This window comes from Notothenia rossii (genome assembly GCF_949606895.1).
Source record: "Notothenia rossii genome assembly, chromosome: 5".
NCBI lineage: Eukaryota > Metazoa > Chordata > Actinopteri > Perciformes > Nototheniidae > Notothenia > Notothenia rossii.
Window position 1 is genome coordinate 11,855,433 of NC_136903.1, and position 23,198 is coordinate 11,878,630.

The window sequence follows — 23,198 nt, forward strand, 5'->3', positions numbered from 1 at the left end:
ATTATGAGATTTAAAAATGGAACAGAGAAAATAGCAATGAAGACGAATATGAGGAGGATGGGAGGAGACAATTTGGTTTCCATTGAGTTCATGAGGAGACTTTGAAGGCAGAGAGAAAAGGACTGTGGAGCCCCGAGGTCATGCTGGCATATCGAGTAGGACAGAGAGCTGAACAGGGCCAGACAAACAATTTGTTCCCTCAGACCTCATTTACATTGATGTCGAGCTCCAGGAAGCTTGTCAGAGTTTTAGAAAAAAACACGGAGTCGATGTTAGTGACTAAAAGATAGACAAAACAACATATTGACAAAGAAACAGACAGCCAAACACTAAGACAGACAGATGGAACAAGCAGATAAATGTCGGCTTACACGTGCTGGCTTAGTCTGGGTTAAAATGCACAGGACACAAGACTGTTGTATCACTTTGAACAGCGAGGGTCACAGCGTGTGTTACAAAATGGTAGGAGAGGAAACAAACCTCACAACCTCATCACAGTTGATGTCTCCCCTGGGCGCCTCCCACCCGACTCTCAGGTAGTGAATATTTAAAACCATATTAATTTTGTTCTCCGTCTTGACAGCTCCCATGATGCATTGCCACAGCTCTCCCTTTCTCTCGCCTTTGCTCCACGATTTACCCACAAGGCCTAGGGGTCTGTGACTGTTGAAGCTCAAGCGGCTTGTTTAAGCACAGTGATTATGTTTTCATTATTTATTTAGAGACAGCCTTACAAAGCCCTCACTCAGTCACCCATAATTAGTGTGTCTTAATTAGGCCCTGCTAATGGCCGGAGCTGCCATTTAGCTCGGTGCAACCTGCTGCTTCTACCTAAAGGACACATCTCCCAGGGATAGCGCTCTGCTGTAGCTGCTGCACTGCAGCAAACCCAACCGGACACTCGACAGATACATTGTTTTAAATGCCAATGGAAATTGAACTGCATGTTTTCCTGTGCTGCCGCCTAAAGATCTGCCGTGTAGATTGCATGTACTGTACGCTTTGGAGGTAAAATCAGTATCTAAAAGTCAAGTCATATTTTTTTGTTGTTGTTGCAAGCATCTATGTTTTCATCTGTCAGCTGGAGTGTTTGTTCTTTGCATGTAGACACTTGTATTTGCATAAACCAGTGTAACTCCTGGGTGTATTATTGACTTACAGTGAGACTGAGAGCCTATAAGCAACACAAAAAGACTTTGAACTGCAACCTGCATTAACTTCATAGTAAAAGTCTTTCTTATCTACAGTCATGGACACAACCTTTTATGCTCCCAAACAAAATCAGTCCAAGAAAAATTCACAGTTTACAGACTTTAGCCAGCGTGGTGTCTTAATGGCGGTACATATATAGCACATTGAAGTATACATGTTGAAGAGATATCAGGCTCTGTGTAGCTGCTAAGTAGTGCACTGTGCTCACCAGCAAGGCAACCGTTGTAAGTGCGGCTTGAAATGTCGCTGCTAACACGACTCCTTGGCTTATATAAACAGAAGATAGCAGTTACCAGCAGAGGTTTGTTGTGTCTTGGTGCCCCTGCTGCTCCAGCTGTCAATCATCCATCCTCCCACTCTCAGGCCTGCTCACCGATGGAGCATTTCTAATATCTCCGTAAAAACGCCTCTTTCAAAACATGAAACAATAGTTTTCTTTTGCATGATTTATTGGCGTAAGAATCTTATAAAGATGGTGATATAAGTTGTACTTCAGAGGGAGGGGCTGTTCAGCTATAGGTAAGTGATACAGAGTGATTGCATTCTGTATGCGCTCGCAGCTACCGATTGTTCACAAGGCTCGTTTCCAATTTACCATGATTACTCATCCACTCTCCCACTCAAGTGCTTGCAGATATGGATTTGCGTTCCAGTGTCTATTTCATCTTCAGGAACCCAGTGTGTAACTCAATTTGCCTCGGGATTCATGATGATTGATTGATTACTTGGATTGCTCTTTCTCTTAATGAAGACTGAGGACCAGTGACAATCACTCCATTACACTTTACTGTACATAAAAGAGCAGGAATCCATCTCCTACCTTATCTCTGTGTCACGTCCACGCTGACAAAAGCTTTGCACACATTGTTATCGACTTAAAGGTGCTGCAGCCTTTTCTCAGCCGTCTTAACAAACGTGATCTGACACGGACAATTGAAATCACTTTGAAATCCGTTTCTTGTCAATTGGCATTTGACTTTGGAGCAAGAGGAATGGTTCTGTTGGGATCCAGAGATGGCCTGAGTGGAATTCCTGCTGGAGCCTATTAGGATTATCAGGTAGACCTTTATGGAAATTGAAATACATTTTGAATTAGGTTACATACGGGAGACATGTGTATGGCAGCGCTAACATCGAAGCAGAAGTACTGCACCTAAAGCCTGGGATATATCTGTCAGTCAAAGAAGGTAGAAGACGTCACGGGAGAAGCTACAATATTGAAGGCAAGGATAAAAAGAAGGGGTAAAAGCAAAGAACTTCACCTGTCCAGGATCAGAATAGGAAACGAGGACAAAGTGAGGAGGTCGGAGGGAGCAGGGACAATGAAAGGGAGGGGTGAAGAGAAGAGGGCAACTCTCAAGTCTTCCATTTTCTGCTCAAAGAGGAAGGAAACTGCAGGGATGGGGAAAGGTGACGATGAGGGCACCTCGGTTATTGCCTCAGCTTTAAAACAGAGATGAACAGGGCGGAGGGAAAAAGGGAACATTGGAAAGGTGAAGGCAGAGGGTGAAGAACGAGAGGAGGGGGAGGATGGTCATGGCAGAGTGGCGTAACAAGCCCAGGAGGTGCAGAGGAAAGACCGTCCACTTGTCCTCAGAGAGCGGCTTTAATAGAGCCCTTGTTTCCAGGCTGCCACTCAGGATAACGAGAAGGATAACTGCAGTGTGTCTCATATCGACGCTTCCTTTCTCCTCCACCTCTTCCTGCCTCCTACTCTACCTCCTCCTTCTTTTTAATCTAGCACATCCTCCTCTCTCAGTGTAGGTTTTTCTCTTTCAGTTTCCTCGCTTTTCCTCGCAAGTTAACTCTAAAATAACTGTTCCGTGGCCTTGACCTCTCCACGAGATAGAGACAGAGCCAGCTTTTATTTTGTTTGTATACTCTTTTTTTCCAGCACATAGAGTGGAGAAAACACAACACTGAGAAATCCACATTTCTTAAAAGCAGAAGCCTCGTGATTTAGCGGAGTGAGCTTTAGCGCCTTTGTCTAATTGTCATTTTTGATGATTTAATTACAATGATCTCCCGTTATCATTTATGCAACATGACAAAAGAGAAGGCGAGACTTTTGCTAGCGTGTTGTATCCTTGTTGCACCTCACACATTCAATCTTGTCAAGTCCAACCAAGGTGTGACAACAGTGACTTTTTCCATCCAGCACTTTAAAAGTTGATTTGACGGCAGGCTGGAAAGTGTTGGGCAGTAATTGTATCCGACAGGTTTGGCTCAGATAAAACACAAAACAATACATCTTGTGTTGAGGGTGTAACCCACAAACAACTGAATGAAAACTGCCTGAAAATAACCCATTTAAATATATTTAGATTCTTACCTCACCGTCAGTGTCTGGTATAAATAGTATCTGACTGCTGAGCAGTGCTTTGAACAATTTTCACACAGCCTTATTTGGGAGGAGATGATGATACGAACACATTCAGCTTGTTTTCTTTTATATACAGGCAATAAGCCTCATGCAGCTTTCCCTAAATCTCCCTGCACTTTTACTGTATCATCACGCTGAAATTCACAGGCAACAAAGAGCATTGGATATTTCTCTTCAGGAGTGGGGATGATTTATAATAATGTTCAAAGATAGTAGTTATAGTATAAATCGTGATTTTTACGAGTGTCCTTTTAACTCAAAATTGCTGTTGTTAGGTGCTCTTTTCTCACCGAACTGATCATTTGTGAAACACGAGGGTTAGCTTTAAAGTCTGTCACACAAAAATACAGAACATTGAATATATAGCAAACCTACTACTCAGACCAATGCGGGTACTTTTTAAATAGATAAATCCCTAATCTGCAGGACATTTAATCAACGGTTAATCTGCTGCTGAAATTCTATTAAAAAGCTGAGGGCTCATTAGCCAATAGATCTTAATCCCATTACTGCCTGGGCGGTGGGGACCATGAGGCCGTCTGCCTGCCGCTCTGTGGGGAGTAACGGTGCAGGAAGTGGTGGAGAAGGTCACACTGCCATCTTCATAATGAGAGCAGAGCATCGTGCACAATCATAAAGAAGCCATCACCGACTACACAGACACATTCAATCTTGGTGCATGTCCGGGCCTCACATATTTAGCCCTACTGTGTAATAACAGGCTTTATTTCCGCTCCCGTGAGCTGACCCTTAGTTTAATTAAATGTTAGCTGAAATATCAGAGAGATCCGTCTCTCTGTTATGCTCATTGTTGGAAATGATGTTGATTTGTTCTCGGTGGATGTTTGCAGGAAAGTTGCTCGTTCAAATGAAAGGGTTCAATGTTGGCCTGTTTTCAACAGAATCGAGAAGTGAGTGAAACAAGGACACACAGAGGAAAAAAGCTGAATAGAGGAAATGGGGAGAAATAACAAAATACAGAGAGAGGAATGTCAGACCATGTAATCAAAGTCTTTCATTGAAGCAGATTCCTGCGTGACCCGCAAAAAATGTGATTTGCGGGTGGTATTTTTTCAAACGCTTTTTTCCGGGTTCGGTTGTGGGTAAAACAAAGATGATGCGGGTCAGGTTGCGGGTGTTGCATAATAAATATATTTAAATAATAATAATGTAGTTTATTGTTTAAATCCTCAGACCTCTCCCCCCCGCGGGACCGAGCATAATCATAACCTCTGAAGCGCATCTATCTGCTGCTGAGCGCGCCACATTCTGAATGGCTGAGGTGAAGCTCTCTAGCGGAGAATACAGCATTTTCAATAACTCTTCCTCAAGAGCGAAATCCAACGTCTGGGAGGCTTTTGGTGTCATCCTAGATGGAGAATATAACCAACATCCCACGCTTTTTTAGCCAAATATGCAACTGCGTGTGTTAATAATTACACGTTTTCACTGCTCATATATGCGGGTTCGGGTCGGGTTGCGGATCTTGTGCCGGCTGGTCGGGTCGGGTTGCGGAACTAATTGGCAATATGTGCGGGTAGCGGGGCGGGTTCGGTATTGCACGTCGCGGGTGCGGGGCGGGAGCGGGTCTTGAAAATCAGACCCGTGCAGGACTCTGCATTGAAGACAAGAACTGAAGGAGGAGGCAGAGTCAAGGATATCTCTAAGTGGAGCCAAGCTATTGACAACCACCCACAGGATGTGTGTAAAGGTGTGTTAAAGCCCTTTGCTTAGCTTCTCCACACGTCACTTCATAGACAATTCACAGAAAGTCCAAGCAAAGTTCAATCAAGGTGTGCATACTTCAGGATGTATTTGTTTCACATATTGGAGGATTAAACAGTGTAGGATTTTTACCGTCATCTCAAAAAACAAACCGGTAAATCTCTGTTTTTCATTATATCCATTCATTTCCTGCTGTCTTCTATTGATGCAGATGTTCTTGTCTGGGTATCCAACTATGCTTGATCAATACAGCCTACAGAACTAGATTCACTCAAATGCTAGACACGGTGTTTTATCAATTATGAATCAATCAGTATTGAAAATGCCTACCAGGCAAGAATGGAGCTCGATAGCTTATTCAGTGTAAAGAGCATATTTTAAATCCAACACGATGGTGGTGGTGTATGTGGATGTCTTATTGTTGCTTCTCCTCTCTCCTCAGATATTGATGAGTGTGCGGACGGCTTTGTCGAGTGTGATAGTAAATCCACTTGTGTCAACTTGCCTGGCTGGTACCACTGTGAGTGCCGTGATGGCTACCATGACAACGGTTTGTTTTCCGCCAGTGGAGATTCATGTGTAGGTGAGTGGTCTTCAAGCAAATATAACAAATTGAGGGTAAAACAGTTCATTTCTGTATCATTTTCTTTTTTTAGCAGGCTGAGTGAGGGTAAAATTACATTTTAACCTTTTTTCAGGATAGGTCGTTCCCTTTCATGTCGTCATGATTAATTATTGTTTTTACTTTTAAAGTTGCAATTCCACTTCTATGTCTACTCAATAGGATTTGACATTTACTTCAAATTTTCGATTTCGCACATTTAAATTAGGTTCATACACTTTCAAACTGAAAGAATATGACCTTTGTTGCATCTGAAAGGTCCACAATGCCCAATTAATAGAAAAATACTCCATTAATTATCCACTTCATGGCCCCCCAATTTGACATCTCAGTCCCTTCACAGATATAAAGGTCTTCTCTCTGATTTCTAGCTCCCGGGTGTGAGGTTCAAGTAACAGAAGCAAACACTAACAGTGTCTTCTAATTAAGTCAAACTCAGAAATATGAGTCTCCTGCTATCTAAAACTCACTCAACTTTTGTTTTTCATTACTTGTTGTTACACTCCTGTAAGTAATGGTGTCATTGGATAGGTATGTCACTACCAGTATGTTTTGCTCCTCAAATGTAAGTTTTTTTTTTTAGCAGCCTGCTCATTTTCTGGAACAATCTTTGATACAGCCTGTCAGGAGGAGTATCAGCTGTCAAAATGGAAACCCTCAATCTACAGCAACGTTGATGCATTGCCTGTAAAAATAGTGCTGGCTCCGCTCGACTCGTTGACCCCATCGTAGCTGTCAGTTTGATTTGGTAGAAGCACGGAAAAAACACACATTAAAGGCACCTGTCCGGGCTTCACAGAGCAAAGTTATTATTTCAACAAAAGTAGCTTTCTGGGTTACATAGATTTTAGATGGTATGCTTCTCCCAAATCTGAAAAATGTTGTATTTGAGTTGTAGCCAACAGGTGTGGAGAGCAGGTCATTATCTTCCTCAGAATGACAGAGGAAGAAGTGGATGTTCATTACCACATGTTGTACTGTGAACCATTCTGTGACAGGACATGCTCCTCTATTGTCACTGCGGCTTTTTAATATCTTAGTGTTATCATTTCCACGAGCCCTGCCTAAACGTTTCCCTGCCCTGAGCATATGTATGATGTCGTCCTGTTTGTGCTCCCTACAGATATTAATGAATGCAAGTCAGGGAGGAACACCTGTGCCAACGACACGGTGTGCTTCAACCTGGACGGAGGTTATGACTGCAGGTGCCCCCACGGGCATAACTGCACCGGCGACTGTATCCATGACAACAAGGTCAAGCACAGTGGGCAGATCTGGGTGCTGGACAGCGATAGGTGCTCCGTGTGCTCCTGCCAGGTGAGAGACAGAGGGAGATGGAGACAGAGACAGAAGCAGAGGAGGATGGATTGGATGAAACAGACAGGTGGAGAAGTGTAGGGAAGATGTATATAAATATAGATATAGATAGATATATAGATAGATAGATATATACTGTATAGATGTAGGCAGCTAGAAACCCAGTGCCATAGATAGTGGATCAATGATGTTCCCTCTCTCTGCTACTGCTTGTGCACTCAACTGGTTTATGATTGCATTTTCTGTTCTTTGTTTATTCTTGCTCCCCTATCCAAGTTTCTGAACAAATAATAACAAATCAAAAGCCTGCTCTTCCCTAAGAAGCAACCAATGTTCCCCGGGTTTGTCCTGTAATCATACGGCTCCCCTTGAAACAGTTGGGAGTATTATAATTATATATATTGAAGTACAGTATAGTGTAAACAATGATGAGTTAGAGTTATTATATTTCTACTGAGACATGACCTGATCAATGTCATGCCAGTTTGGATTAATATGATTTTGACTCATCATTTCTAGCAGTTAAGGAAATAACATCGGTGCATTTTTAAGTTCTTCTAATGTTTCAAAATTCAAACTAGGACGCACACATTTGCACCTAATTGAGCTTTGAAGGGGTATTCAAAAATTGAGAGTCCAACATTTGAAAATATGTCTCGTCTGGGGAAATCGATTGGGCGCAAACCGTTCTATAAAGTGTTGTCTTTGAGTTCACTGTTTTGATATTATGGTCCAGAATTCAAACCGCAGAAGGCAGACAAAATGACAACTTAAAAAAAAAACACTGTATGCTACTCTAGTTTTTTTTTTATAGGTGCACTTGATAGAGCGTTTAGCTAAGATGGGCAAATATTGACGTTGAATTCATTTGAGACCCAATACAGCTTGAAACAGTGTGGTGATCTAAAACACGACCCCAGATAAAAGTTATTCAAGTTTGTTATGCTGCATGTCAGTGTTCTGTTTCTAATGTGTTTCTGCTGCAATTAGCGCAAAACTAAAAAGAGTGAAATTAAGACATGGCTTGTCGTACACCGAAATCTCTAGAATAACTTCCTGGTAATTATTTTTAACCTTTCTGTGGGTGGTAGAGCAGCTATTGCCATTTATGTCACATCAAGCTTGCTTGTACTTTGTTTTCAGTTAAGGATCAACATATTTCATTACTCCTACAGCTAGTAAAGCAATAGGTGAACCCTTGGGGCCAAGACATTTTTGCAAATATCAGAATGCAATGGTGTGATTCATATTCACAAGATTAATCAAATTCAAAAGGAAGACTGTCCCGAGCTACCCGCTTTTAAAGAAAGAAACATACAGAATATGTGTTGGCATGGAGAGGAAACTCTGCTATACTAAACCCTGATGCAACAGTGCTGTTGTCAATGACAGGGATCCTCTTTTGACGAGTACTTTCATAAATCATGACGTATGAAGCCATTTTCAAAGGTCTCTACCAGTGTGAGTCAGGCTTTTGATGTAGAGGCTTTGATTGATTCTTGACACCACAGTGACGAAGCATCTGGGGACATTTGGTCCGGAAAACTCATCCCATCATCCCAAACACATTTTCTCTGTGTGATTATCAGGTCACGGACCAGTCATACTTTGCATTTCAGCGTTTCACTCACCCTAATGCCAAGTGTCTGGCAGTACTGGAAGGTGATTATAGTGGATTAGTGTCGGTAGTGAATGATCAGGCAGCAAATTATTCATTTGATTACAAAAGACCAGGGCAGAAATGGCTCCTTAATTAAATGAGTCATATTAATTGATTTGCGAGATTGAAGAGCTGCCTGTCAAAATTAGTTGTATTGAGCGATTGAAGAAGCAGAAGAGTAAACATGTTATTGTTTTGGAGTTAGGGAGACACAGCTGGATATTAGATGGAGATGTGCGACTAACTGATGGAGGACACCAAGGTCAAACATGGCAGCGGAGACAAACACAGGGATGGGCCAGACTGAGGCTGTGCAATATGCAGATAGTCCATTGTTTCATTCAGCTTGAAGCACCAGGTGGGTGGGGCTCTCCACATGAGTGCATCTTTCAGCAGGGGCCCCTCATTTATAAAAAAAGTGCAAAACTTAAATTGCTTTTTATTAATTTGGCAGAGAAAAAACAATTTACAGAAACTCTAGGTATCGCTGGAGCTCCTGGGCATTGGGGTGGGCCAGAATCTCAAATGAGAAGCAACTCAGCACAACTCAAATCAATATTTGGGCATTAAAGCCTGCAAACAATGATAACGGAATATAAAACTGCAACCTTAAGCTGCAACTAAAGTAGACATTCAAGCTATTAAGTCAATATTGATGCTTTTGAAACTTTTTCCCTCTATTTCTTCAATATTGTGTTTTGCTCCATCTCAAGACAGGATTAATCTGTTGAGTATTTTCTTCATTAAGATGACTAACTGTTTGCTACATGACATGTCATTTACAATTTTCAAACTCTGGTCCAAAATTCAAACAATCGTTGTTTAATTTCATCAAAGACAAGAACAAGCAGATATTCACATTTCAGAAGCTGGAACCAAAGATACTTTTTTGCACTTTTGCTTAAACACTTATTTTAATTCTCATTCGATTATCAAAATACTTGCTGATAAATGTTCCGTCAATCTACGTATTGATTAATCCACATGTTGTTTCTTATGTGTCTAGAAGAAAGACTTTTACATGTATGTCCTTTTATAGCTCAGACACACATTAAATTGGCAGCACCAGACGTGAGTAGTCGAGAAGGATGTGACAAAAGTAATGAGTTGAATTCAGACCCGCAGAAGTTCTTCTATGTGGAAGGAACCTTAAATCACTGAGACAACTAGACAGCAGAGTAGCACTTTTTCAAACACTCCCGAAGAACCACCGAGCTTCAGTGTTCATAAAACATGTTCCGATCCTATCTTTCCTCCAGTCTGAGCCTCTATAGCCATGAAATACAGCTTTGAATCGGTTGCTAGGCTACACAGTCTTTACTACAATACGTATTAATAACATACATGTTTAATGATCCCACAACAAATGGCCTTGTCTTTGCATGCGTGTAATGTGTTGTGGTGGAAACTTATCGAGACAAATTAACGAATAATAATGAAATGGTGAGGAAATGAATGAAGATTCTTGGAATAAGACGGTCTTTCAGGGAGTTTATTCTTGAAAGAAGGTAAATGGTTAAAGTGTCAAGCAGTCAAAGTACAAAAGTCAGAAGATCCGCAGAGGGTCTTATATCCACATTTTCACACCAAGAATATACGAGGAGGGGCTGTGACAAACAGAAAAGATAAATATAGGATTATTTTTAAACACATCTGCTAGCAAATGGAGAAACATCATGTCTACACTCCACAAAAGGACAAGACCATTAACCTTACAACAATAAATAGCTCTAACCCGATTTACGACTCATTTAGGTTAGGATATTTGCTGCTACCTGAGAAATAGCTTGTAAAAGAGGAACAGATGATGAACTTTAAAGGTCCCCTGTTATACGGTTTTTCCTCAATATATTATAGTTCTCAGATATAAACAAAACATGTCTCTGAAGTGTTTGGCTCCAAACACCAAACAGATAATTGCAGCATTACCCATAATCCCCTCTGTTTCAGCCCTGTTTCAAAAGTGCTGATTCTCTGTCTGTTACTTTAGAATGAAAATAAGGAGCCCCTCCCCACGCCCCTCTGAGAGAAATTTGGTTAAAAAGAACACAATGGTGCTCTACGAGGAGATTCAGGTGATAAGGGGGCGGGTGTTACATTGGTTGCTGATTGGCTAATGGTTACACAAGCCAAAAATCGTTATGACATCATAAAGTTGCCAAAATCTGATCAGCTGATTTTCAGACAGGTTTTTATAGAAATGGATCAGGACAAAAAGAGAGAGAATCTTTTTTCATGAAACTTTCAGAATCTCTTTACACAGAGGGGACACATGTTGATGTATAAAAGACATGAAAAAGTGGATTTTGCATAGTAGGTGACCTTTAAATGTTCCCTTTGTATGATGCAATGTTCCATAACACTGTGCGCTCTTGTGCTCTTTGCTCCCCGCTCAGGCTGGCCAGGTGATGTGCCGCCGGATGGTGTGCGACTGCGACAACCCCAACGCCGACCTGTTCTGCTGCCCCGAGTGCGACCCCCGCCTCAGCAGCCAGTGCCTGCACCAAAACGGCCTGCTCACCTACGGCAGCGGAGACACATGGGTGGAGAACTGTCAGCAGTGCCAGTGCCTGGTGAGTACGGCTGGATAAACAAACCCCCGCATGTTTATGAACCTCACATCGCGGGGACTTTTGATGCTTTCATCAAGAGCAATTTAGCAAAAACAACATAAGCATTCATTGCCGTGCCACAGTGCCCACACAAGACACAGAACAATACCCCAGTCTCCATGGAAATGAATGAGAGACGTGCTATGTAAAGAGAGTCAAGGAGAGAAGTTTTGTGGCAGCAGAGGGGGAGTGATTAGGAGGTGAATAAGGAAGGTTGCGGAGAGGAGAACATGAAGATTGCTTTTCAACTCGTGTCAGAAGTAAGTCATTAGTGAGATTTGAAAGAATTCAAAGGACCCTCTTCACTGCTGTGATGGGATTGTATGTTTGTATTGAAGGTTGGAAGAAGAGGAGAAAGTGTGTTTGCCTGTAGAGTGGGAGGTGTAGCACGACGTATCATCTGTGTGTGCTTTGAGAAGGTTGTGTTGATTGATGAGTATATGGTGTTCCTCAGTGTCCTCTACATGCAATCATATTTCTCATACAAAACAATAAAACACAGTGTTCATCATATAAATCTTTCAAAGACATGTTTCACCACGTCTTCTGCCATGTCGACCTTTAACCAGTAGTCACATTGCTGCTGCTCGAACAGCAGAGAAGCATTTCATAAGTGTTTCCCAATAAACCTGACAAAAAAACAATCAATCCTTATACTGTGAAGCTCCCCCCACCACACACCCATATGCATATTAAATGCAAATGTCTTTCTTTACATTATACCGCACTGTCTTGTCTCACCAACACTGTAGCACACACCCACACCAGTGTCACTCCTTCTGTTCAGTGACTCACAAATCATCCTCACAGTGGATCTCAGACAAGCACTTTAGAAACTCGTTTTTCTTCTCCCTCCCCCTCCCTTTTTGGTGCCTTTAAAGACCAGCATTACTTGTAGCTAATATAACTTGGCTCCAGATTTATGGTATGAGTGGCAACACTAATACCATCTCCTCCCTCCCCTACCCCGCCATTGTGATGCCCTTACCTGAGGGTTGCCTTTTTAGATTTCTTACCGCGAGCCATTATAGAGAGGAGCTTGAAAATCACTGCTCAGCTGAGAGGCAGCGGGGAAGCGCAGTCGGCTGAAAATGGGTTCGCTCGGCTTCACTCTCGCTGAGGCTGTGCTCACTGTAGGCACTTATAGATGTTGACACAAACAGACACAAACCCATTTGAGGATGCAGGCTGCAGCAGCATGAGCACACACACACGTACACACACCGAATACAAAGACGAGTATGTACACACACATGTACATGTCGGAGGGCACACCTGTCACCAAGACAACACACGATAATGCTTTCATACAGGCAGGCATGCAGGCAGTCAGAGATAAAAACACATTCAGCCAAAGCAGGGGACCACCAGCCGCTCGGTATAAAGAGCAGCACTTGAAAGGGCGAGGGAGGAGGCTGCCGTGCGATACCGTACCGAGGCTCTGGGAGCGTGACAGGGACGTGAAATGAACCTTGAATGGCGCTACACTCAGAAGAGCCGTGGCTGTCCAGGCTCAGCAGGGGCCTTAAAACACTCAGCGACTGCAGCCAGATCATTCTCCCAAGACCCAAGAGACGTGAATCCTTCGGGGCGCTAACCGTGCAATCATTTGAAATCAAGAATGTGGCCTTTTGCATGAATGTGCACACATGGGCCGCTTGATATTTGCTATCTTGTTAAATCTCCAGGAGATCAAAGGAGCAGATTCCTTCGCCATAGGTTGCACTTTAGGTCGGGGCGAAGAGAAGAAAAAGAGCCAGATTACTGCCGGTTGATTCCCTGGCAAATATAAATGTCATTATTTGTAATCTCCTGGAGGCTTTTTGTGAAAGGCAGTCGTATCCACAGTGAATCCCTGCATCTATCTATGTAAAAGCAAAGAGATTAATTTATAGCTAGATACCATGACCACTCCATGAAAAGCCAGATTAAAATAATGACCTTCTGAAATGTATCAAAGAAATGAAAGACCAGCTTCAGCTTTAGGTTGTTTCCACTGCACACTGCTCTGGGTTAAAAGTAAATCGAATCTGATTGTGTAGCACATCGTATTCCTTTGTGAACATAGGCCACATCTGCATAAACCGACCAAGATGGCAGTGTCCCTTTCCTCAGCGTGGGACAGGTACCTGAGGCTAGATTCAATCCCTCCCTCTGGCTACCAGCAAAGAGTGCCAGTCGGGGGGGGTTTCCCCACTTCAAATGTTTACACACTATGGAAGCAGGGAGCGAACATTAGCCCTGCAAGAGCCTGCGCTTTATAACCAGCCTAATTTACTACAACATTCCCTAAAATGCTGAGCCAGACACTTTTCAGTGATATTAAATATCCCCTGTGGGAAACTTGCATCAAGCCTCCTGTAACTTAATGTGTGTGTGTATGCCTTTTGTGTCTGCAGTGTGCTTAAACACAGTCTGACACCATATTTCATTCCCAGGGTCAGTGTGAGGTAGAAAGGCGCATAGATGCCAGTGTAAGCAGAAGTGGGTCAGGTCTGAATGATATAGTGTACATACAATAGTTAGGGCTTATGAAGTTGGCCAATGTTTATGACCTGTTTTCTCCGGCCAAAAGAAAATGGCAGCAGCAGAAATCCAATAACGCTCTCTGTGCTGAAAGTTTGCTGTGAGATTAGTATAGGAACAACAAGGAGAGAGGGGGACTAGAACAAGTCAATTAAAAAGCCGGAACATTTACTTCCACAGTCTGAAAAATACTTGCTGACTGTGTTGGAAGATTGCTCTGCTCATCTATATTTTCAAGGTACCTTAAGTACAGTTTTTTTCATCAAGTGGAGACGCTCCGCTCCCCCTAGCATGCAAATACACAGCGTCAGGAGAAATATGTGTATTTGAATGAATAACTTGTTTGGGGCAGGGAAATGCAATAGAGCGTTTTCACAGATTATTTTGAATCGCTTTTTGAATCTCTCTGAAATTCTCTCTCCCCTTCTGCAGCAGGGGCAGGTGGACTGCTGGCCTCTGCCGTGCCCCCCCGTGGACTGTGAGTTCACCGTGGTGCCCGAGGGCGAGTGCTGTCCCCGCTGCGTCATCGACCCGTGCCAGGCCGACACCATCCGCAACGACATCACCAAGACGTGCGCAGACGAGCACAACATCTCACGCTTCAGCGGCTCCTCCTGGATCAAACACGGCACGGAGTGCACCCTGTGCCAGTGCAAGGTACGCCCGCCCGCAGCCTCCAAAACAGCAAATTACAGCAAAGACGGCCAGGAGAGATGGCTTTGAAATTGAGAATCCTCTGTCCTTTGAAAAAGAAGGAGCACACTGAGCTCCAGACTTTACATCGTGGAGGCAGATTGTGCATCTTTGCCACCGTATTTATTACACTTTGTGGTAAATATGTCTGTCGGTGCAAAAGCAGCTTTTAGTTTCTCATTTTGCAGACAGCAAAACATAATTTACAATTTTAATAGAAATGCCCAAAGATGAAAAAGGTTAATGAAATTATTAACTCAGTCTATTTTCTAAACCGAAATACACACAGTTCGACAAAAAGACTGAGATTTAAACTCTAAAAATATGTTTTTTTATTCAAAATCACAATAAAGCTCAGAGAGTATAGAAAATGAGATATAATGCTCCATTTGCAAACTGTGCTTTCAATAGTCCAGGTTTAATATACTCTAGTAACTACAGTAGGGGCTAATTAATAGGCATATCAAAACAAGATACTACTGTGAGTTATCCTTAACGGGATAGTTCAAAATTTTATGAATTTAATTTACTTTCTTGCAGGGTTACATAAAACTAGTGCTTCTATTCATACTGTATATCTGTCTGCTTAATATGAAGATACTGCTAGCAGCCAGTTAGCTTAGCTTAGCATAAAGATTCAAAACGGGCTAACAGCTAGCCTGGATTTATCCAAAAGTAATGAAATCTGACAAATAAATTCACAAATGTAATCATTATATCTCTCAAAAATCTCTGATTAAAAAAAGCGTATTATATACGAATTATTTAAAACTACAAGTGCTGGTTTTATTCCTTCATAGGGAACTTAACTTCATGCAGTCATTGCTGGTTGCCTGGCAACCTCACAGCAAAGACAATACTCCTGTATCCTATCTTTATGCGAAACTTACAAAGCCAACTGCTGTGAATTCATATTTCTCCACAGATACGAGATTATGATCTACTCATCAAATTCCCAGCAAGAAAGCAATACGTGTATTTTACCCAACAATTCCTTTAATGAAAAAGAACTGAAATGTAGACTATGAGAACGCACACTGAGAAAACCTCCTCCAGCTCCCCTTCTCCTCGCCTCCGGCTCAGCCACAGCAGCCGGCACGGCGTTAAACAAGCAGACATGTTTGCACACGCTGCACTTACGATGTATGGAGCCTCAAATATTCCATCTAGGAAACACAGACAAACTTTTAGCATAATTGGTGGGAGTAAATGAGATGGAGGAAGCTGCTCTGTGCAAGTTTTAGTTTTAAGACTTTTGGCCCAGAACAATCCATTTGAAAGTAAACCAAGCAGGCGAATATCCTTTTCATTAACAATTGTGAGCATAAATTGTTTGCCTCAGCTTTGGGACTAATCCACTAAGACTGACTCCATTGCTTGAGTTTCTGGAAGGGAATATGTGTTCTCTGCTTGCCTGACAATAGACAACAACAGAAACGGGAAATATGGAAACTGATCAACATCAGACTTAACTCTATCTTTTAATCAAAGAAGTTAACATTTCATTTAAATTAATCAAAATGTGCTCTTTGAACTGTGCTGCAGTCAGATGTCTCCCCTAGCTAACCTTTAGCCATCCAGTCACCATAGTTAAAAGTGAAATGTCTCTGAGAGCATTCACATTTGTATTCTCCGAATTATTGGATCAGTTGGTGCTGGAATGATACCCAGGGGATTTCTAAATGCCAAACTCAATCTGTATGCTGCAGCAGCACCTTAACATATGAACTACAGAGCTTGGAAAACACTGTGAAGAGGTTGATGATCACTGATGTGTTTCTTTTCCCCATCTCTCTCTTCCAGAACGGACACATCTGTTGCTCAGTGGACCCCATGTGCCTTTAGTCCCGGCAGAGCTGAAGGCACCTGTACAGTGTTCTCCATGTAAAAAAAAAAAAGTAACACCACCCCTATGTCTCCTCACTGTCCTCCTGCAGGCGTGGGTCACACAGTGTTTGCTTCGTTAGGATTTGTTTCAGAGGGATGGGGGGGGGGGGGGGTTACAAGTCAGGATAATTCATTTAATGTCACAAACAGACAATTGTAAAAATGTATCCTTCAGGTACTTTCTGCAGATTTCTAGCTCTTATGGTATGTTTATAAGTCCAGCCAACTGGTACCTCATGCATGTAAAAGCATTAGGAGTGTTTTGCAAATGCGTTGTGACCCACGTCTGCCTCCTTAACTCCTCTTTATACCAAATGCAAACCTATATCGTACCAAACAGATGATGGAAAACAGTTTCCTTAAACCCACTTTCTTTGTCTCACCACTTCAAAGTGAACCTTTAAGGATCACCGACCCCCTCCCCCCCACACTCCGAATCATCGCTACATGAATCTGTAAGATATTACTATTACTGGCATGACTGTGCTTGATGTCCAAAACATTTCTGCTGATTTCTAAGTCCTCAGTGATGATGATGATGATACCTTAGATAGAGTAAAGGCGTTTAGCATAAGGTTCCTTTGCCACATTTATGAATTGTCTTTATTATGTGGTGCTTTGTAGCATTTTGTTCCATTTCTCTTTTTTGTAATTTTTCTTTCCAAGCTTGTTATTGTGTAATAGTGAAATAAAGTATATCCATTTACATTTAATTCTTGTCTTTTGCTTATGTATGAGTGGGCGGTTTATTTGTATTCTTTATTTATATTTGATCATTTCTATTCGCCAGTTTATCCGGTACACCTATAGCTTAAAGTGGACCTATCATGCTATATTTGAATAATATAGTGTAGGACCATACCTATATAAGGCATATTTATACTTTTTATTTTTCAAAATACCAAACAGATCATGCATTTTAGCCATTCCTCATTTCGCTCAATTTAACACTGTCTTTGCATGGGCTGATTCTGTGAGAACAGCACCATCTACAGGCCTGGCATATGTACTACAGCGTCTCCAGCGCTTTCCAACGGCAATGTCCGTGGCTGTCTCCTCCTGATTGGTGGAGTTGGCCCAATAGCCGTAGCGCCACTTCTGTGACGTCATAGAAGTGTTCAAATCTGGATCAGTCTGTATCAGATCATTTGCAGCCCCTTTTTAAGAGATTTGGGTATGGAGGAAAATAGAGAGGGTTGTGTTTTCTGACACTTGGTGAGTTCCTTCGAACACCGGGGACACTTATTCATGTATACAAGACGTACAAAAGTGCATTTTGCATGATAGGTCCCCTTTAAACAACTGCAGTGTAATACAACAGTCCCATAATAGACCATACCTTTTATGCAAATAATAATGCTTGTATAAGTGTTTCTATTATTTAATCAACACTGTTTACCTGAATAATGGTAGGCTAAATAACAGAAACACCTCTGTGTAATGTATCACAAACTACAGCCTCTAAAACGATCATAACGTTTTATAATACCTCTCCAAACAATTGAATTAATAATTGGCGTTGAGTTTTAATCAGGGTTCTACTTCCTAGGGCATTTATGGTCAGGTCAGTTGTAGATAATGGCTTCATTAAAGGTTAATAGGTAGTTTCGTAGCACTTTTATAACAAAGAAAAGTATTTACGTGTAACATCCACATTAAATGGACAAAATAACATCATTTTAAAGTTCATTATTGACCTTGCAAACAAAAAAGGGCAAAATAATATCTTCTCATCACTTCAATTTCCCTCGGGATGAGAAAAGTATCCATCCATCTTTCTTGAGTTCACTTACTTGCCATGTAATTAAAATATTCAAGTTGCCCTAAATGTGAAAATCAACACCTTTTTAATAGTATTTAGTTACCTTGTACACTAGGTACATTGGTTAAATACTTTTGTATTTGTAATCCCTTCTATCTGTTTTCCTTTGAATCCAACACAGATATCTCTAGATGCAGTTCTCTCCTTAAAAGTATAATGGTTTGTTGAGATGATCTTAAATACTTGAATACATGATAATGATAATCATTCATACAAGCACAGGATATGTCTAGCACTCTATACCTCATGGACATAAGTCATTGGTTGGTCACACAACCTGAATGAAATCTGTATTAAATGAATCGAAGGGATAGCTGTTCATGTCGGTTGCAGTGAATCTAATGCTTTACATGTTCCTGCTGGTAATCTCACACCATATTAAAAGTGTGTCATTCTTAAAGGATTATCAAGATGCATGACCAACTGCTGAGATTATACATTAAGCCTTCGAACGTCGGCTTAACTTGGGCGACAGAGTGAATTGATTGATTTTGTAAGATGAATAAGTAAAATCAAATTGGTGACTTGCACAGATCCAATACTAACAGTTTTCTAACTTCACTTTGATTTGAAGACGCCCCTTGTGTTGAATACACTCCAACATCCACATATTAAGATGCAGAGGACGGACCACCACCGTCGTTGTAGCCCACAGATTCCTCTCCTCCGTACTTTGTCCTGCGCCTCTGGAGATGGTGGTAATACTTGTATTGCAGAACGGCACTTAAAGCTACTAATATAATTATCTATCAGTTCACAGGCACGGACAAATGAGCTCAGCCTGAAGATGGCTTTATTTCCCCGCGGAGCGTCCTCTCCTCCACCGACTGATTCCCCGACTCTACCTTGCAGCTGCTTACATTAACAAACACACAGCGTAATGGGGCCCATTTATATGCCGACATACTCCCCACTCACTTGAGCTTTTTCTGCTACTCTCCTCCCCAAAACAAACTTTTTTACCTCGGGTTATGCTGACTTCAAACTCATCCCTGAGTTGAATGATAGGGCATGGACGGTGGGGCAGGGGACGGTGGGCAGCTCGAAGGTTGGCAAGGGCACCATCTGGCCTGCTTTGGTCCAGTGGCTTCTAGCTGGTGGTGGCTTGGAGCCAGTGGGCACCTGAGTGGGGTGGGGGGGGGGGCACAGTGGGGCACACTGGTCCTCCAGCTGGCTCCTAAATGTCCAATTTTCCATGGCAGTGCTGAACCCTCTGCAACAGATGCCGGGACCCACAGGGAGTCCACTTCTCTGCCTGTCCTATATTCACCGGTGATGACCGCACATATCATTGTGGCTTTCGGAGCGGGGCAAAAGAGAAAAAGCTCAGTTCTACTTCAGTTAAGAGTTTACATGTATTAGCATGCAATATTCTTTTGACAGTTTTTTCATTATGTTTTCAGTGAGTTTCCATTCTTCAAATGGACTTAATTGGTCTGTAAAATTCACTAAAGAGATATCTGTGGAGAAAAAAAAGAGGGAAGGGAATGCAATCACTTGGCAATTATTATCCATCCAGTAATTATAGAAACATCACAGGAACAAGTGTAGTGTGAAGCATTGGCTTGATGAATATTTACCTCATATCACTGCAGTGCAAACTCTGAGCTTCTATTTGTTTGTTTTCTGAAATCTGCAGGATTGACTGAATGCACAAACATATAGAGTCTCAGCCAGAGCAAGAAGGAAGATCCCGTTTGCCATATTTGTCTTTATGTAAACAAACAAATATAAATGCTCCACAGTACCACTGTGACTGAGGCTTGTTTTCCAGATTGGACTGTAGCTGCAGATGAAGGAGAAACAATCAGGATAGACACCGTTCATCAAGACCAGATTCACTCTGCGTACATGTCTGTACTGGGATTTGGCTAATTGAACGATGAGACAAATCATTGGCTGTTGCTATAGCTGTACCCCCGTGTTACATCTGAAAACCAGATGTTACATGTGTTGGTATTGATGAGCTCTGCCAGTTAAGTGATTACGGTAATAAAGCTTGTCCTGAACATGGTCTTTATTAGCCCAGCTGGCAAAGCCTAGTTTGTTCCACTACTTTGGTTAAGAATAAAATATCCCAACCTCTATAGGAAATATTGCCATTTAATGAATTCATGGTTCCCAGATGATGAATCCTCCTGGCTCTGATGATCTCTGCCTTTTTCTGTACTGCGAGGTTGACATATATTATATTTTTGGTTGAATGTACCAACGACTATTATTGCAATAACATTTTATACTCACATTTACTGAATGCCCCCTTAAGGAGAGATTGTAATAACAGTGACTTTTCATTAAGCATCATAAAGGAAACCATTGGAAGTAATGAAAGCTAGTGGATGGACCGTGAATAAAAAAAAATGTCAAACTTCATTTTTGTTCTGTTTCTTTGCATTGTTACATCTTACATTTATGAAATCTGTTTCTTTTTTTTTAACCTTCAGAGTCCTCCAACAACATTTCCAAAGTCAAGATGTAAGGTTCAAGCTCAGGATGAATGTGTTGAATAGTTTTATATATTTTGTAACAGAACAACAGATCTCTATTATTTTCCTATACTTGCATATTCACCCTCTCTTGTTATCGTGTGTCATGTTTTCCAATGTGAGAAAGGTCTTCCAAAATGGTGACAAAAATTGTCAAATTAAATAAGTACAATATCTAAAACGCAACACTTCTTCAATAGTAGTTTCTGTCCCTGGCTGCTGCACATTCTTAAAGCAGCGCAACAGTTAGTCACCACTTAATTATTCACTAAATTGGACTTAAGAAGAATTAGAATAAAACCAAATCCCCTTTCCCCCACAGAGGAATAGTAAAGCAGACAGCATTATCACAAACCCCTGTCTTGGGATTCAGTCCACTAAGTGAGTTTTTGGATGTGTTGAGAGATATATCCGTGCCATATGTCGCTCTGTTAGGTATCAGAAACCAGAAGGAGGAATTACAGAAGAATGGCGTTTCCCTGGGGGGAGGAAGGGCTGAGGGGGGGAGGAAGAGGGGGAAACCTGCTCTCTGGCTGTGACTGACTGCACTGATACATTTCACAGGGTCTCCCAGAGTCACGCAGCTGTCAGCACAGAGTGATGGGCCATGCCAGGACATGATACACTGATCTAATTAGAGAATAGCTCAAAGACAGTGGAGGAGATTCCAGTTGATCTGTAGTCATGACTCGCTTCCTCTGGGGGATTTTTCGGGTTTACATTTAGCTTTAGATACAACCGTACTAGTTTAAAGTTCACCTATTTTTCATATCTTTTTCACATAAACATGTGTCCCCTCTGCGTTAAGAGATTCTGAAAGTTTCAGGAAAAAAGCTTCCCTCACTTTTTGTCCTGATCCATTTACTGTATATAAAAAACCTGTCTGAAAATGAGCTGATCAGATTTTGGCCACTTTATGATGTCATAACGATTTTTTGGCTTGTGTAACCATTAGCCAATCACCCACCAAGGTAACCCCCCCCCCCCCTCAAAATGTCTACATAAGATCCAAAGTCATGAAAAAAAGCAGCTTTTTGAAAATGTAATCAAAGGCCGAATGCAATCGATCCCGAACGCTGCCAACCGGATTTAGTCAATACACTGTTAACACAACGTTGGGCATCAGGCATCAAACCCCACAAACATTTTTGAAACTCCTGTTTTGATGTGTTCTCTCAATTATTGCAAGGCCCTCCGGAAATCAATATCTCATCTCAGCCCAATGGCAGACTTGGAAAAGGCCTCAGACAAACAGCTAATACTCAGACAATGAAAAAATATGTTCCCAGACCTCAGGTGTTGATGCAGCTGCTGGGCCTTCACACAATAGGGATTGTTTTATATTTTAACATCAAAGGCAGGTAGCAGATGCTCATAGGGAGAATTTACAGCGAGTGGTGAGATATGTAATACAATGTTGTAAATAAAAATACATTTCACAGGATTCTTGGCTTCTGGTTCCCTTTTTATGAACATTTTATAATATTATTTTTGACATGCAATACTATGATATTATTTAAAACTGTCTTTTTAAATACTAAAGCATGACTTAAGTAATAGTATTTTTTCAAAATCTTTTTCGACATACCATATGTTCATATTTCTACATACTATATTATGACTCATTTTTTAAATATACTATTCTATTCCTTTTTTCTTACATGAGACATTTTTCATGTTGTTGAACGTTTTTAAAGGGAATTTTTATTTGAATTTTGAAGTTACAATAATAATTAATTACATTTTTTGTAGCAGAGCAACCACACAACCCGTCAGTTTAATCTGATAACCCCTTGGAGAGGTCCTGACCCCGGCTTGAGAGCCTTAAACCAATTCTGTCTCTTCACTTTCCCTTCCTCAGATTCTTTTATTCAATCTATGACTCATTTTCACAAATAGATGTTCTGTAAACTAATCCTGCTGGGGAACAGAACACATAACAAATTCAAATTGTTTCCCACTGGCATAAATCAAGCAGCGGACCCTCCCCGAGCCGTCCTCATACTAATCTGAGCCGGGTGCCATGTGTATGCCGGCTATATATTCAAGAGACCTTGTGGAGATAGTATCATTATTTCTCGTATCGCCCGTATTAATTGGGTCAGCAGCTGCAAGAAGCTTGACCTGTGCTGTTGCTTGGCAACCATTTCCCAAGCATATAAAAAAAACGAGAACTTTTCTTGATAACCAATTCAGCAACCTTGTTTTAAGACTTTCTGATGTTATTGAATAAAACAACGGGGTCAAAAAAGC

At 41.5% G+C, this 23,198-nt stretch overlaps 1 protein-coding gene across 1 annotated transcript in view; it reads left to right on the forward strand.

Annotated features, from left to right (window-relative positions):
- Window positions 1-17,350, forward strand: part of nell2a (neural EGFL like 2a) — a 79,616-nt gene extending 62,266 nt beyond the window's left edge. The window contains exons 16-20 of the mRNA XM_079682319.1: window positions 5,763-5,903; window positions 7,066-7,259; window positions 11,316-11,492; window positions 14,490-14,714; window positions 16,554-17,350. Of these exons, the coding sequence (XP_079538445.1) occupies window positions 5,763-5,903; window positions 7,066-7,259; window positions 11,316-11,492; window positions 14,490-14,714; window positions 16,554-16,595 (779 nt within the window). The 3' untranslated portion in view covers window positions 16,596-17,350. The remainder of the gene's footprint in view (window positions 1-5,762; window positions 5,904-7,065; window positions 7,260-11,315; window positions 11,493-14,489; window positions 14,715-16,553) is intronic.
- The last annotated feature ends 5,848 nt before the right edge of the window (window positions 17,351-23,198 follow it).